Source organism: Cetorhinus maximus, chromosome 3 (genome assembly GCF_964194155.1).
Source record: "Cetorhinus maximus chromosome 3, sCetMax3.hap1.1, whole genome shotgun sequence".
Classification (NCBI taxonomy): Eukaryota; Metazoa; Chordata; class Chondrichthyes; order Lamniformes; family Cetorhinidae; genus Cetorhinus; species Cetorhinus maximus.
The window spans coordinates 146,626,644-146,642,380 of NC_135881.1; the positions used below are offsets into that span (position 1 = coordinate 146,626,644).

Consider the following 15,737-nt stretch of genomic DNA (forward strand, 5'->3'; position numbering starts at 1 on the left):
GGTCAGCTATTTAGGTATTGATACCCAGAGTGTGACATGAGGGGATGCACTGGTAATAAACATAAAAAAAGCAGCAAATAGGGTCAAAGGCGGAAAAAAAATGTAAAAAGGCAAAAATAATGGTTTTTTACTTAAATGCACACGGTATTCAGGACAAAATAAATGAATTAATGGCACAAATAGAGGTAATGGGTTTGATCTTATAGCCATTACGGAGACATGGTTACAAGGAGATCAAAGCTGGGAACCCTGATGGGTTGCATCCTAGGATATTAAAGGAAGTGGCTACAGAGATAGTGGATGCACTGGTAATAATCTTCCAAGAATCCTTAGATTCTGGAAAAGTCCCAGAGGATTGGAAAACTCCCATTGTAACACCCTTATTCAAAAAGGGAGGGAGGCAACAAACAATTAACTATAAGCCTGTTAGCTTAACATCTGTCATTGGGAAAACATTATTGTCTATTATAAAGGATGTAATAGCAGAGCATTTAGAAATACATAATATAATCAAGCAGAGTCAGCATGGCTTCATGAAAGGGAAATCATGCCTGACAAATTTATTAGGATTCTTTGAGGATGTAACAAGCAGGATAGATAAAGATGAACCAGTAGATGTAATACATTTGGATTTCCAAAAGGCATACGATAAGGTACTGCACATAAGGCTACTTAATAAGATGAGAACCCACGGTGATGGGGGTAGTATATTAGCATGGATAGAGGATTGGTTAACCAATAGAAGGCAGAGAGTTGGGGTAAGGGGGGCATTTTCAGGATGGCAATCTGTAACTAGTGGAGTGCCACAGGGGTCAGTGCTGGGGCCACAAATATTCATGATATATATTAATGATTTAGATGAGTGGAGTGAATGTACTATCGCCAAGTTTGCGGATGACACAAAAATAGATGGGAAGGCATGTGGTGAGGATGACAGTCTACAGAGGGATATAGGCAGGTTAAGTGAGTGGACAAAAACTTGGCAGATGGAATATAATGTGGGAAAATGTGGGGTTATGTGTTTTGGCAGGAAGAATAGAGGAGCTGAATATTATTTAAATGGAGAAAGATTGCAGAAAGCTGCAGTACAGAGGGATTTGGGAGTCCTTGTGCATGAATCCCAAAAGCTAACCTACAAATCCAGCAGGTAATAGGGAAGGCAAATGGAAAGCTGGTCATTATTTCAAAGGCAATTGAGTATAAAAGTTGGGAAGTCTTGCTAAAACTATACAAGGCACTAATTAGACCACACCTTGAATCCTGTGAACAGTTTTGGTCCCCTTATCTAAGGAAAGATATACTGGCATTGGAGGCAGTTCAGAGAGGGTTCACTGGGTTGATCCCAGGTATGGAGGGACTTCCTTATGACGAACGGTTGAGTAGGTTGGGCCTGTACTCATTGGAGTTTAGAAGAATGAGAGGCGACTTTATTGAAACATATAACATTCTTAGGAAGTTTGACAGGGTAAATGCTAAGAGGATGTTTCCCCTTGTGGAAGAGTCTAGGACCAGAGGACATAATCTCAAAATAAGAGGTCGCCCATTTAAGACAGAGATGAGGAGGAATTTCTTCTCTCAGAGAGTAGTAAATCTGTGGAATTATTTACCACAGAGAGCTGTAGAAGCTGGGTCATTAAGTATATTCAAGGCTGAGATAGACAGATTTTTAATCAGTAAGGGAATCAAGGGTTACGGGGAAAAAGCAGGAAAGTGGAGTTGAGCATTATCAGGTCAGCCACGATCTCATTGAATGGTGGAGCAGAATTGATGGGCCGAATGGCCTACTTCTGCTCCTACATCTTATGGTCTTATATCTTTTGCCACTAACAATATATTTTTTGATTCACTCATAGAATATGGCAAAGAATGAAGCCATTCGGCCCACCATGCCTGTGCCAGTTCAAGGAGAATAACCCCAGTTTCCTTAGTCCTGTCACATAACAGATGTCTCTCATTCCTGGTACCATTCAAGTAGATCTCCTCTGCACTCACACTAAGGTCTTGATCATCCTTCTTAAAGTGTGATGCCCAGAAGTGAACATGGTGAAATGAAATGAAAGTCGCCGTAGGCCCAGAGGAACATAGGTTGCTCTCTCATCAGAGAGAGACGACTGGTAGTGAGTTTAACCCGAGGGTCACCACACCTCAGACGAGGTTGAAGTTGAGAAGGCGGAGCACAGATGACCTCAACTGGCTTTGGAATTGAACTCGCGCTGTTGGCGTCATTCTGCATCACAAACCAGCCGTCCTCCAGCTGAGGCATAAAGTGTTTTTTTTAAAAGTTTAGCACAACTCCCTTGCTTTTACACACAATCTCTTTCTATTTATAAAGCCCAGGATTGTATATGTTTTATTTTAAAAACAACTTTACCAACATGCCTAGTCACCTTCAAAGGCTCACGTTTGTGAATACTTTTGGTTCCTGAACCCCCTTTAAACAGTGCCATTTAGTTTATATTGTCGTTCCTCATTTTCCTGCACAGGAAAGTGTTTGGCTCAACTCCTGAAGTTTTATGGATAGAACTCCATCAAAGTAACAATGTAAAATGAGAAAAGGTGAATTGCACAACAATTCAGACAATACAGATGGAAAATTTTTACAAAACTGCATATTTAAAAACAGCAAATCTATAAAATATTTCACTGCTCATTTTTATCATGCATGTTCACAAAGACAAGTAACTAGTTCACATCCCAGACTATCTGACATCTATTTACCCAGCCTGTCTCACCAGGTCTACAGAGCGCTCCTGATTGTTGACCTGCCAGCCTGGCTCATGGATGGGACCCAGTATTTTCCCAAGCAGCTACAGATAACCTTGCAAGCTAGTGCTCTAAAAGGTAGGGTGGTTCTAGCTGAACAAGGAGCAGAAATCTGACCAAATAATCAGATCCAATAAGCAAACATGTGGAGCTTCCTAAACCTTAGGGACAGGCCAATGAAAAAAAAATCCACATCTGCAGAATTGATAAGTTACGAACATGGGATGTTTCCTGTATGGTACCCAACTGATTGGGGGGGGGTGGGGGGGGAAGAGAAAAAATTGCACAGCTAGATGAGTACAAGTTGGCAGGATAGTGTTCATAGGGTAATGAAGAGGTTGTAGATGCAGTGAGTAGCAACCTAGCGAAATGTTAATCCAAGAATATTTATTTGTCTTGCACGGCACTATAAAATTGATAACAGGTTGCTTTATTTGATACTATAGATCATTCATTAAAGCCAATTATTCCTAAAGTCATTGATTTATGCTTGACCCTGTACAACAATTTACTACAATGACTTTAAACAACGGGCTACAAAGTTCTACAATTTGAATGGTCCTCTGATGTATTTCTCTCCCTGTCCTTATGTGGACTGTTAACAATTGCTAACCCACAAATGTCCAACATTAATCAAACCACCAGCTGCATATTATTTCCAATTTCACAAGCACAAGGTTTAGGGCTCAGTTCATAGCACCCTCACCTTTGAGTCAGAAGGTTGTGGGTTCATGTCCCACTCCAGGACTTTGAAAAAAAAAGTCAAGAACTGTGAATGTACTCGAAAGAGTTACAGGCACTTCACGGCACCGCGGGGACTGGGGTGTTTTGTTGACCCCTTTAATCACATTTTGGTTTAATGTTGGTAAGTTTCCTTTAAACTTTGTCCTTGGTTTTACAGCTGACCTGAATTAGGGGCTGTGCTTGATTTATCCCTTGTTATTGTTAATTTAGTTAATTGTTTTAAGTCTACAAGAGTTACAGGCACTTCACGTAAATCAGAGTGGCAATTGTTATCAGCAAATCCAGACTTCCCATTGCAAGATCAGGGAGAGTCCAGTGATTAATTACAAGCATCCCTCAAGCCACTGCAAAAGTGCATTTTTTCTTTGCAATCTTGTCTTCAATGTGGCAGGATTCCTGTTGTGTGCTTTGTCACACTCAAGAACATTATCTTTGGAAAACACAACTGGCCTAAGCCTACAAAGCATTTGGTGTCCACTATTTTCTGCAGCTTCATAAAGGTCTGAATGTTCCAAGATCCAGAGCAGCGCAATCTGGACTTAAGTCTGTGATGCACATCGGGACCTGCGGAAGTCCTGGTGCAGGCACAGGCGCTGTAATTGCCTGGAAAGTTTAAACTTCAGATGGGCTGAATTGTGCTGCCCAGGACAGTACACGAGAGTCTCTTACACGGATTTCAGTGTCGGAGGCTTGGGCTAGATATGCGGGACTTACTTGGATGCTTATCCTGAAAGTGTTACGCTGGTTAATCTCTGGTATAACTCAGTGATTAGCAAGCGTGACTGAACTGAGCACCACAACTGACCCCCCTCAATCATTCCCCCACAATCCAACCCTCTTTCCCATCATCCCCCCCAAACTACCTACCCCACCAACCCAAATACCCACTACACACCCGGCTACACTCCAAATCCAACACCACCCCCACCCAACCACCCGCTCCCATCCCACCACCCACCCACACACTAACCCACTCACCCACTAACCCACTCATTGAAAGTCTTCACAGCTTTAAGGACTTCCCTGAATACCGCAGTTAATGTTGTAAAACAAGGGCGTGTCCTCTCTTTGCCTGCCTTCTCTTGTGCTCACCAGTGCTCCTCTTGAAAGGCTGCATTGATCCATCATTGCTACAGCCAGAATTGGATATCCTGGCTGAAAAAGGTCCGGGTGCAGAAATTGTTGCGGGCAACAGCAATGTGCCCAGCACGGCTGCTGACCAGTTGACCTGGGACAATGTGTACAGCAGTCAACTCAGCTCTACATTGAAGTCACCTGGTCAGATCACAGTACACACATAACAAAGCATGCAGCAGCATCCTGCAATGGCAGGTTCACATATAATTAAAGTACTTATGCTTCTGCCACAGTAGTAGCTACAAACTAATATCTACCACTGAGTTAATTGTTGAGAATTGAGCACAAAATCTAGGCTGACGTTCCAGTGTAGTGCCAAGGGAGTGCCAAACTGTCAGAGGTGCTGCGTTTCAGATGAGATGTTAAACCAAGGCTGTCATAATCTTTCTTTCGTGTAGGCTGCAGTGATGTACAAATATATCTATCACAGTTTACTTTCTCCTTCAGGTAGTTGTCGCATTATGAAACAGCAATTTTAGTCTCAGTATCATTCTCGCTTCTTTTATTTGTTTTCTAACTTCACTTCAATCTGTTACTGTGATTAACCTCAGCACAGCTGCTCAAGTGACTAAAACAGCAGTCGTACAAACAAACCTGAATTTAAAGCTGCTGTGTTGTAAATTCAGTATGAAAACTATTCTATACTTCACCAGCTCTAAAACTCTCCAAGTCTGCCAGTCCACCCCTATAATGGTAACATAATGCTAATGTCATAGTCCAGCAGCATTACAAAGTACTGAGATAACAGCTGGAACAAGGGAAATATATGCACTTTTTAGAAAATATTTTATAAGTGGTGGCATATTTCCCAACTCCTCAGGTTTGGTGTGATCCAATTTCTATTAATAACCCCACAGCAAACTCGAGATAGGATGAACTCAAAGGGTTAGATCATTTGCACACACACAAAATGCGGGAGGAGGGTCGAAACGTTGCCTCCTTTGCATTCATTCAGTAAAAGGGAGACAGAGAAAAGAAAGATTTATAATGCAGAAACCACAGAGAAAAGAAACATTGTTATATGTAGGTTCCAGAGTCCGGAATCAAAGTCCAATGATGTATTCCTTCACAGAGGTCGGTGAGCTGAAAACCGATGCTGGACAATTCACTTTTCCGGTGGTGTTGACTTCACATGATGACTTAGACATGCAGAGATGAATCAGTCTTGTAGGCAATGGTATAGAATTTCCAGTAGAAATAATGAAGATGGGGCCAGGTGTCCAGCCTGGGCCAGAGCTCCTTTTCTGTGATGCTGCTAGTTAGATGGTAAAAAGATTTTGCAGTCCAACAAGGCAATATTACTAGTTCCACAAACCAGAGGTCCATGTCACATTACTCCAACCTCCCAACACTGTCTCTGACAAGGGATGTGTATCCCTTGTCTGGATTCCTGAGATATATGAATGTCTCAACCGCTAAGAATTAAAAGGAAGGTTGTGGGGCCTTTTGTCTTAGCAGACAATTAGACTCCTGTTGCCAGGCTGTGTTATGCAATGCAAATGGCCTATGTACAGCTCTCTTTGAATTTGGTCTGTGCAACCCACAGGGGGGTTGTTAGTGGCTCTTCAGGGATAATGAGGTGCAAGTTTCTCCGATACTGCCAGGTAGCTTCTTTTGTTCGGGGTCACAGACAGACATAGATTCAGCCATGTTAGGTCTTTTAGAGATAGCAAGGAATATATCTCTGTATATTTTATTAAAAAAATATACAGGGTGAGGTCTTAGTCCCTCACATAAGAAAGAACTAATATACCTCTATATATGTCTGCCACAACCTCAGGACGCCCCAAAACACTTTAGAACCAATAAAGTATTGTTGAAGTGCATTTGCTGTTGTAATGTAGGAATCATGGCAGCTAACTTGCACAGCAAGGTTCCACATTTATCCAGCAAGGGATAAATTGCCAAATTACATGTTTTCTCATTAGAGATTTTGGTTTAGGTTTAAATATCATCTGGACACTGGGTAGAACTCCCCTGCTCCTCCTCCAAATAGTGCCATGGAATCATTTATATTCACCCAAAAGAGACTAAATTGCTATCCAAAAACATAGGAAATGGAGTAAATCATTTAGCCCGTCAAGCCTGTTCTGCCATTCAATGAGATCATGCCTGATAAGCAACCGAACTCCATATACCCATGCCTTTGCCATATCCCTTAATACCTTTGGCTAACAAAAAGCTATCAATCTCAGTTTTAACATTAACAATTACTCTGGCATCAATTTCAGTTTGCAGAAGAGAGGTCCAAACTTTTACCACCCTTTTCCTTCTAAAGAAGGAATGCTTCTCAATTTCATTCCTGAGGAATTCCTCTCTATCCACCCTATCAGTTCCCCTCAATAGCTTGAAAATTTCAATCAAATACTCCATGGCCTTCAAAATCCCAGGGAATACAATGCTAGTTTGTGTATTTTCTCCATATGGCTCTAATTCAGTTTGGGTACCAAATCATACCTTACAGCCAATGTCCCAAATGTCTTCATCACCCCCACTGGCAGAACAGAGTGACCAGAGGTGGCAACACAGTGGCATACAGTCAGGAGGGTGTGGCCCCAGGTGTTCTCAACAGTGGCACCAAACAAAAAGTCTCATGGCGTCACGTCATACATGGGCAAAGAAACCTGCTGCTAATTACCACCTACCGCGCTCCCGAACTGTACTCCTCTACATTAAACACCACTTGGAGGAAGTACTGAGGGTAGCAAGGGCACAGGATGTACTCTGGGTGGGGGACTTCAATGTCCATTGCTAAGTGGCTCAATAGCATCACAAGTGACCAACTGGCCATGTCCTGAAGGACATGGCTACTAGACTGGTCTGCAGCAGGTGATGAGGGAGCCAACAAGAGGGAAAAATTTGCTTAACTTGTCCTCATCGGTTGAACTTCACAGATGCATCTCTCCATGCTAGAGCTGGTAAGAGCCATACTATAGACCCTGTGGAGTCAAAGTCCTGTTTCACATTGAGGATACCGTCCATCGTGTTGTGTGGTACTACCACCATGCTAAATAAGATGGATTCACAACAGATCTAGCAACTCAAAACTGGACAACCATGTGGTACTGTGGGCCATCAGCAGCAGAATTGCATATAGCCACATTGGCAAACCTCATGGTTCGTCATATCCCTCACTCTATCATTATCTTCGAGCCAGGGGATCAAGCCTGGTTCAATGAAGAGTACAGGAGCAGCATCAGGCACACCTAAAAATAAGGTGCCAACCTGGTGAAGCTACACGACAGGACTCCTTGCATTAAAAACAGTGGAAGCAGTATGTCATAGACAGAGCTAAGCGGTCTCACAACCAATGGATCAGGTCAAAGCTCTGCAGTCCTGCCACATCCAGTTGTGGACAATTAAACAATTAACCAAAGGACAAGGCTCCAGGAGCAACCCCCTCCACAATGATTGGGGGAGCCCAGCAGATCTGTGCAAAAGTGAAGGCTAAAGCAATTGCACTTATATTCAGCCAGAAGTGCCAAATAGATGATTCATCCTGGCAATTCTCCGAATGCCATAGCATCTCAGATACAGGTCTTTAGTCAATTCAATTTACTCTACATGATATCAAGAAACAGCTGAATGCACTGGATACTGCAAAGGCTTTGGGTCTTGACAACATCTGGGCAATAGTACTGAATACTTGCACTCCAGAACTATCCTAGCCAAGCTGTTCCACTGCAGCTACAACACTGGAATCTATCCAAAATGTGGAAAATTGCCCAGGTATGTCCTGTCCACAAAAAGCAGGGTATCAAACCTGGCCAATTAACACCCCTTTCAGTCTGCTCTCACTGATCAGCAAAGTTATGGAAGGTATCATCGAAAATGCTATCAAGTGACACTTACACAGCAGTAACCTGCTCATTGATGCACAGTTTGGGTTCTGCCAGGGCCACACGGCTCCAGACCTCATTACAGCCTTGGTCCAAACATGGACAAAAGAACTGAATTCGAAAGGTGAGACAAGTGACTGCCCTTTACATCAAGGCAGCATTTGACTGAGCCTAGCTTCATGACACCCAAGCAATATTGGAGTCAATGGAGATCAGGTGGAAAACCCTCCACTGATTGGAGTCATAGTTTGCACAAAGGAAAATGGTTATGGTTGTTGGAGGCCAATCATCTCAGGCCAAGAACATCGCTGCAGGAGTTCTTCAGGGTAATGTCCAAGGCCTAGCCATCTTCAGTTCTTTTATCAATGACCTTCCTTCCATCATCAAGTCAGAAGTGGGGAACTTCATTTGTGATTCCACAGTTTTCTGTACAATTTTCAACTCCTCAGATACTGAAGCAGTTCATGTCCAAATGCAACAGGACCTGGACAAGGTCTTGGGCTGATAGGTGGCAAGTAACCATTAGCGCCACACAAGTGGCAGGCAATGACTATCCCCAACAAGAGAAAATCTAAACATCTCCCCATGACATTCAATGGCATTCCCATCACTGAATCCCCCACTATCAACATCCTGTGGATTACCATTGAACTGGACCAGCCATATAAATGCTGTAGCTACAAGAGCAGGTCAGAGGCTGGGAATTCTGTGGTGAGTAACATACTTCCTGGCTCCCCCAAGCCTGTCCACCATCTACCGGGGGACAATTCTGGAGCATGATCGAAAGCTCTCCAATTGCCTGGATGAGTGCAGCTCCAATAACACTCAAGGAGCTCAACACCACCCAATACAAAGCTGCCACTTGATCAGCACTCCATCCACCATCTTAAACATTCACTCCCTCTATCACCGGTGTACAGTGGCAGCAGTGTGCATCATCCATAAGGGACACTGCTGCATCTCGCCAAGCCTCCTTCAACACCTTCCAATCCCACGACCTCTACCACCTAGAAGGACAAGGGCAACTGACGAATGAGAACACCACCACCTGCAAGTTCCCCTTCAAACCTCACATCATCCTGACTTGAAACTATATCACTGTTCCTTCACTGTCTTTGAGTCAAAAGCCTGGAATTCCCTTCAAACCAGCACAATGAATGTGCATAAACCAAATGGACTGCAGGGGCTCAAGAAGACAGCTCACCACCAGCTTCTCCAGGACAATTAGGAAGAGCAACAAAAGTTGGCTGTGCCAGCGGCACTCACATCCATATAAATACCGTGGCTACAGTATTGTAAAAAGTTGAGGTCCCAGCAAAGACCCCTGCAGGACCCCACTAGTCACATCCTGCTAATCAGACAAAGACCCATTTATACATACACTCCGTTTCCTATCAGCCAGCCAATCTTCTATCCATGCTAATATGTTACCCCCTACACCATGAGCTTTTATTTTCCGCAATAACTTTTGATGTGGCACCTTATCAAATGCCTTCTGGAAATCCAAGTACAGCGCATCTACAGGCTCCCCTTTATCCACAACACATGCTACTCCTTCAAAGAAATCCAAATAAATTGGTTAAATATAAATTCACTTTCACAAAACCATGCTGACTCTTCCTAATTAACTTGAGTTTTTCTAAGTGCCCAGCTATAACCTCCTTAATGATCAATTCTAATACTTTCCTCAAACAGGCATCAAGCTAACTGGTCTACTGTTTCCTGTTTTCTGCCTCCCATCTTTCTTGAATTTTGGTTATATTTGTTACTTTCCAGTCTGGTGGAAACTTTCCAGAATCTAGGGAATTTTGGAAAATTAATATCAACACATCTACGATTTCACTGGTCACCTCTTTTAAGATCCTGAGATAAATTCCATCAGGACCCGGAGGCTTGTCAGCCCACAGCTCCATCAGTTTGCTCAGAACTGCATTTCCTAGTGATTGTAATTTCACCAAGTTCCTCTCTCCCTTCACCTCCTGATTTACAGTTATTACTGGAATGCTTTTGTACCCTCTATATTGAAGACAGAAGTAAAATATTTGCTCATTTCATCCATTTCCTTTTTATCTTCTATTAACTCCCCATTCTCACTCACTAGAGGACCAACACTTACTTTGCTTACTTTTTTCCTTTTGAAATACCTGTAGATCCACACCTGTACTTGCCATCCATTTTTACATTTCTAGCTAGCTTCTTCTAATAATCTAATTTCTTTCTCCTGATTAAACTTTGCCATTCTCTACTGTTCTTTATATTCTGACCTGTCACTCATCTTTGTACAATTGATGCTTTCCCTAACTTCTTTAGTTAACCACGGATGGTGGGTCCCCCCTTTAGAATTTTTCTTTATAGCAGGAATATACTTATCCTGAGTATTCTGAAATATTCCTTTAAATGTCTGTCACTGCTCCTCTATTGATCTATCCCTAGCCAAGTATCCCAGTTCACTTCAGTTAGCTCAGCTTTCATACCCACATAGTTGCCCTTATTTAAGTTTAAAATACTAGTCTTTGAAGAAAAAGACTAATCTTTGAAGAAAAAGTTAGTGATGCATTTGTAAGTGCATAAATAAAGCAAATAAAAATTATTGTATTAAATTGGAAGAGTAGTGACCTTTATATCTAAAGAACCAGAATACAAGGATGTAAAAGTTATGCTTCAACTCCACAAAACTCTGGTTAGACCACACTTGGAGTCCCGTAAGCAGTTTTGACCATTTTAGGAAGGACATACAGTATTGGCTTTTTACAATTTACATCAATAACTTAGATGAGGGGAGCAAAAGCATGGTAGCTAAATTTGTAGATGACACAAAGAAAGGTAGGAAAGTATGTTATGAAGAAGACATAAGGAGTTTGCAGACTGATATAGATAGGGTGAGTGAGTGGTGAAAATCTGGCAGATGGAGTATAATGTGGGAAAATGTGAAGTTGCTCACTTTGGCAGGAAGAATAAAAAAGCAGAGTATTAATTAAATGGGGAACGACTGCAGAATTCTAAGGTGCAGAGGGATCTAGGTGCACAAATCACAAAAAGTTAATATACAGGTATAGCACATAATCAAGAAGGCTAATGGAACGCTATCCTTTATTATGAGAGGAATTGAACATAAAAGAAAGGATGTTATTCTTCAGTTATACAGGGCAGAGGGGAGACTGCATCTCGAATACTGTGTTTTGGTCTCTTTATTTGGTCTCCTGTAAATGCATTGGAGGCAGTTCAGAGGAGATTTACTAGGTTGATATCTGGGATGAGCGGGTTGTCTGGAGTTTCCACTGGAGTTTAGAAGAGTGAGGGGTGACTTGATTGAAGTATAAAAGATCCTGAATGGTCCTGACAAGATGGACGTGGAAAGGATGTTTCCTCTTGTGGGTGAGTCCAGAACTAGGGGACACTTTTAAAATTAGGGCTTGGCCTTTTAAGACAGAGATGAGGAGAAATTATTTCTCTCAGAGGGTTGTACGACTTTGGAACTTTCTGCCTCAGAAGGCCGAGTCATTGAATATTTTTATGGCAGAGGTAGATTGATTTCCTTGCCTAACAAGAATCTAAGGTTATCACGGAGAGATGGGATTGTGGAGTTCAAAATGCAAACAGATCATCTATGACCTTATGGAATGGCGGAGCAGCTCATGGGGCCGAATGGCCTATTTCTGCTCCTATTTCCTATGTTCATATATTCGTAAAACAGCAAAACACATCTATGCCTGAGATTCTATTATTGAAGGAAACCAGACACTTTTTATGAGAGACACAAAGTCTGCAAAAGTTTATATTAATATGCATTTTAAGTTATACTAAATGGGTACAGTTTGAAGATAAGCAGTCACAGCAGGAAACTACAATGCAGTTCAATGAAGTGATAATGGTTTCATATTATTACTTTACAGAATCAGGCTGGGCACATCACCCTTGTATACATAGATTATTTTCCTGAAATAAGAAAACAGTGTAATGCCATTTTTAAATTATATGGTTTTTAGACCTACAAGCCATATAATTCAAAAATGGCATTTACGCTGTTTTTTTATTTCAGGAAAACAACAAAATTATAACATAGTTTCTTTTTTAAAATCTATTTCAAAATGCAAGTCAAATCAATACTGTATATACAATAATTTGATTGACTATTATAATTTAATGTCCTTTGAATCATAATCTTATACTCTACTATAATTTAATATCACTGTGTATAATGTAAAACTATTATAATGCAATGATGGGTATTATAATTTAATGTTTATATTGTAATAAATTGCTCTCTTTTGTAATCCATGCTCCATTATAATGTAATGCTCACTCCCTATTGTAAAACAGACATTGGCTGTAGCTCAGCCTTTTGGCCTCAGATCAGAACAGTCCCACACCAGATAGCTGAATACAAAACCTAGGATACAGTCCTCTTGCTCCATGGTCAGAGGTGTCATCTTTCCAATGAGATAAACTAGCCCTTGTCTGCCCTCTCAAGTGGATATGAAAGATCCTATGGCACTATTCAAGGAAGAGTAGGGCAGTTCTCCTGGGTGCTCAGGTCAACATTTATGCTTTAATTAACATCATGAACATTGTTGATCTGGACATTATCACATTCTTTTTACAGGACTTTGCTGTGTGAAAATAGCCTGTCACCCTTTCTACATTACAATGTGACTTACATTTCAAGTATTTCATTGGTGGTAAAACACTTTGGGACATCCTGAAAGACACTATGTAAATACAAGTCTTTCTTTATGTAATACCTAATATGATCTGTGCTCATCTCTAATTTAATGCATTACTTTCCATGAAAATACAATCATCTTGATTACAATCCAATACTTGCTGTTACAATCCACCACTCGACCACATTGTCTTCACTCTGGGGGCCCGTCACTCTTTCTCAGCATTATAATCAAATGGTCTATTATAATGTATTTCCTTACATTCTAATCGACAGTTAATTATCATTGACAATTGTATTGCAATGCATTGCTTGTCTTTATAATGCAAGACCATACTATTATAATCCTTTGTTCTCTATATTATAATACACTGCTGCTTCTATTATATTTTTTGGTCTGTATTATAATGTACTGTTTCTTATTTCAGACCATTGCTCTGTCTCAGCCTAATGCACTCTATACTCACCATCATAATCCACTGACCGCTATCATTAAGTATTGCTCTATTTCAATCCTTTAATCTCAATGCCCATACACGTCCTCTATTATAATCCATTGCTCACTATTATGTGCTGCTTCCGATTTCCAGCCATTGCTCCGATGTTGTAGGTTCGGAATCACAGGCATTGGCCATTTACCTGTTGTAAGGTGTCACAGTTCACACAGGAGGCTGAGCCCGCGGTCACAGCGTCCGCCACCACCTCAGCCGCCTGTGAACGGGATTCTCCGGGCATCATGTTCTCAGGGAGCGGCTCCACTCCACGTTCAGCCTCAGTCCCCGCTCCGGCCCCGCAGCGACGCCATGCCCGAGTCGCACAACTTACGTGCAAAACACGCGACGCAAAGAAGAAGGACCCGGGCGGCGGCTGTTGAGCTCGCACTCTCATCAGTGAACACAGAGTCAAAGAGTAGCAGTCACAACGCAGCAGCAGATACAGCAGCAGAGACCGCTGTCCGACCCACAAAAACACATGCACAAAAAAAACCAAATATAGGAATATATTAAATAATAACCGGCACTGCTCAGGCAACTCCACAGAACCAGTCAGACCCCCGCACCTCAGAGTGAAAGACTCGAGGAGCAGAGCTACTCCAGGATCAGTCAGAGTTACTCCAGGATCAGTCACTTACTCCAGGATCAGTCTATTACTCCAGGAGTAGAGTTACTCCAGGATCAGTCAGTTACCCCAGAATCAGTCAGTTACTCCAGGATCAGTCATTTACTCCAGCATCAGTCTGTTACTCCAAGAGCAGAGTTACTCCAGGATCAGTCAGTTACTCCAGGATCAGTCAGTTACTCCAAGAGCAGAGTTACTCCAGGATCAGTAAGTGTTACTCCAGGATCAGTCAGTTACTCCAAGAGCAGTGTTACTCCAGGATCAGTCAGAGTTACTCCAGGATCAGTCACTTACTCCAGGATCAGTCTATTACTCCAGGAGTAGAGTTACTCCAGGATCAGTCAGTTACTCCAGGATCAGTCAGTTACTCCAGGATCAGTCTATTACTCCAAGAGCAGAGTTACACCTGGATCAGTCACTTACTCCATGATCAGTCTGTTTCTCCAAGATCACTCAGTTACTCCAGGATCAGTCGGTTACTCCAAGACCAGAGTTACTCCAGGATCAGTCAGAGTTACTCCAGGATCAGTCACTTACTCCAGGATCAGTCTGTTACTCCAAGATCAGTCAGTTACTGCAGGATCAGTCTGTTACTACAAGAGCAGAGTTACTCCAGGATCAGTCAGAGTTTCTCCAGGATCAATCAGTTACTCCAGGATAAGTAAGTTACCCCAAGATTGGTAGAGTTACTCCAGGATAAGTCTATTACCCCAGGATCAATCAGAATCACTTCAGGATCAGAGTTATTCCAGGAGCAGAGTTACTCCAGGATCAGTCTATTACTCCAGGATCTGTCAGAGTTACTCCGGGAGCAGAGTTACTCTAGGAGTAGAGTTACTCCAGGATCAGATGGTTACTCCATGGGCAGAGCTACTCCAGGATCAGTCTGTTACTCCAAGAGCAGAGATACTCCCGGATCAGTCAGAGTTACTCCAGGATCAGTCAATTACTCCAGGATCAGTCTGTTATTCCAGGATCAGTCAGAGTTCTTCCAGGATCCGTCAGTTTCTCCAGGATCAGTCTGTTACTCCAAGATCAATCATTTACTCCAGGTTCATTCAGTTACTCCAAGAGCAGAGTTGCTCCAGGATCAGTCAGTTACTCCAGGATCAGTCAGTTACTCCTGGATCAGAGTTACTCCAGGATCAGAGTTACTCCATCATCAGAGTTACTCCAGGAATAGAGTTACTCCAGGATTAGCCTGTTACTCCAGGAGCAGAGCTACTCTAGGATCAGTCTGTTACTCCAAGAGAGGAGTTACTGCAGGATCAGTCAGAGTTACTCCAGGATCAGTCTGTTATTCCAGAATCAGTAAGAGTTACTCCAGGATCAGTCAGTTACTCCAGGATCAGTCTGTTACTCCAAGAGCAGAGTTACTCCAGGATCAGTAAGTGTTACTCCAGGATCAGTCAGTTACTCCATGAGCAGAGTTACTTCAGGATCAGTCAGAGTTACTCCAGTATCAGTCAGAG

The 15,737-nt window shown here is 42.2% G+C and overlaps 1 protein-coding gene across 1 annotated transcript in view; it reads right to left on the bottom strand.

Annotated features, from left to right (window-relative positions):
• Window positions 1–14,208, bottom strand: part of ice1 (KIAA0947-like (H. sapiens)) — a 96,245-nt gene extending 82,037 nt beyond the window's left edge. Inside the window, exon 1 of the mRNA XM_078539096.1 lies at window positions 13,786–14,208. Coding sequence (XP_078395222.1) covers window positions 13,786–14,034 — 249 coding nt within the window. The 5' untranslated portion in view covers window positions 14,035–14,208. The remainder of the gene's footprint in view (window positions 1–13,785) is intronic.
• Window positions 14,209–15,737: the final 1,529 nt, after the last annotated feature.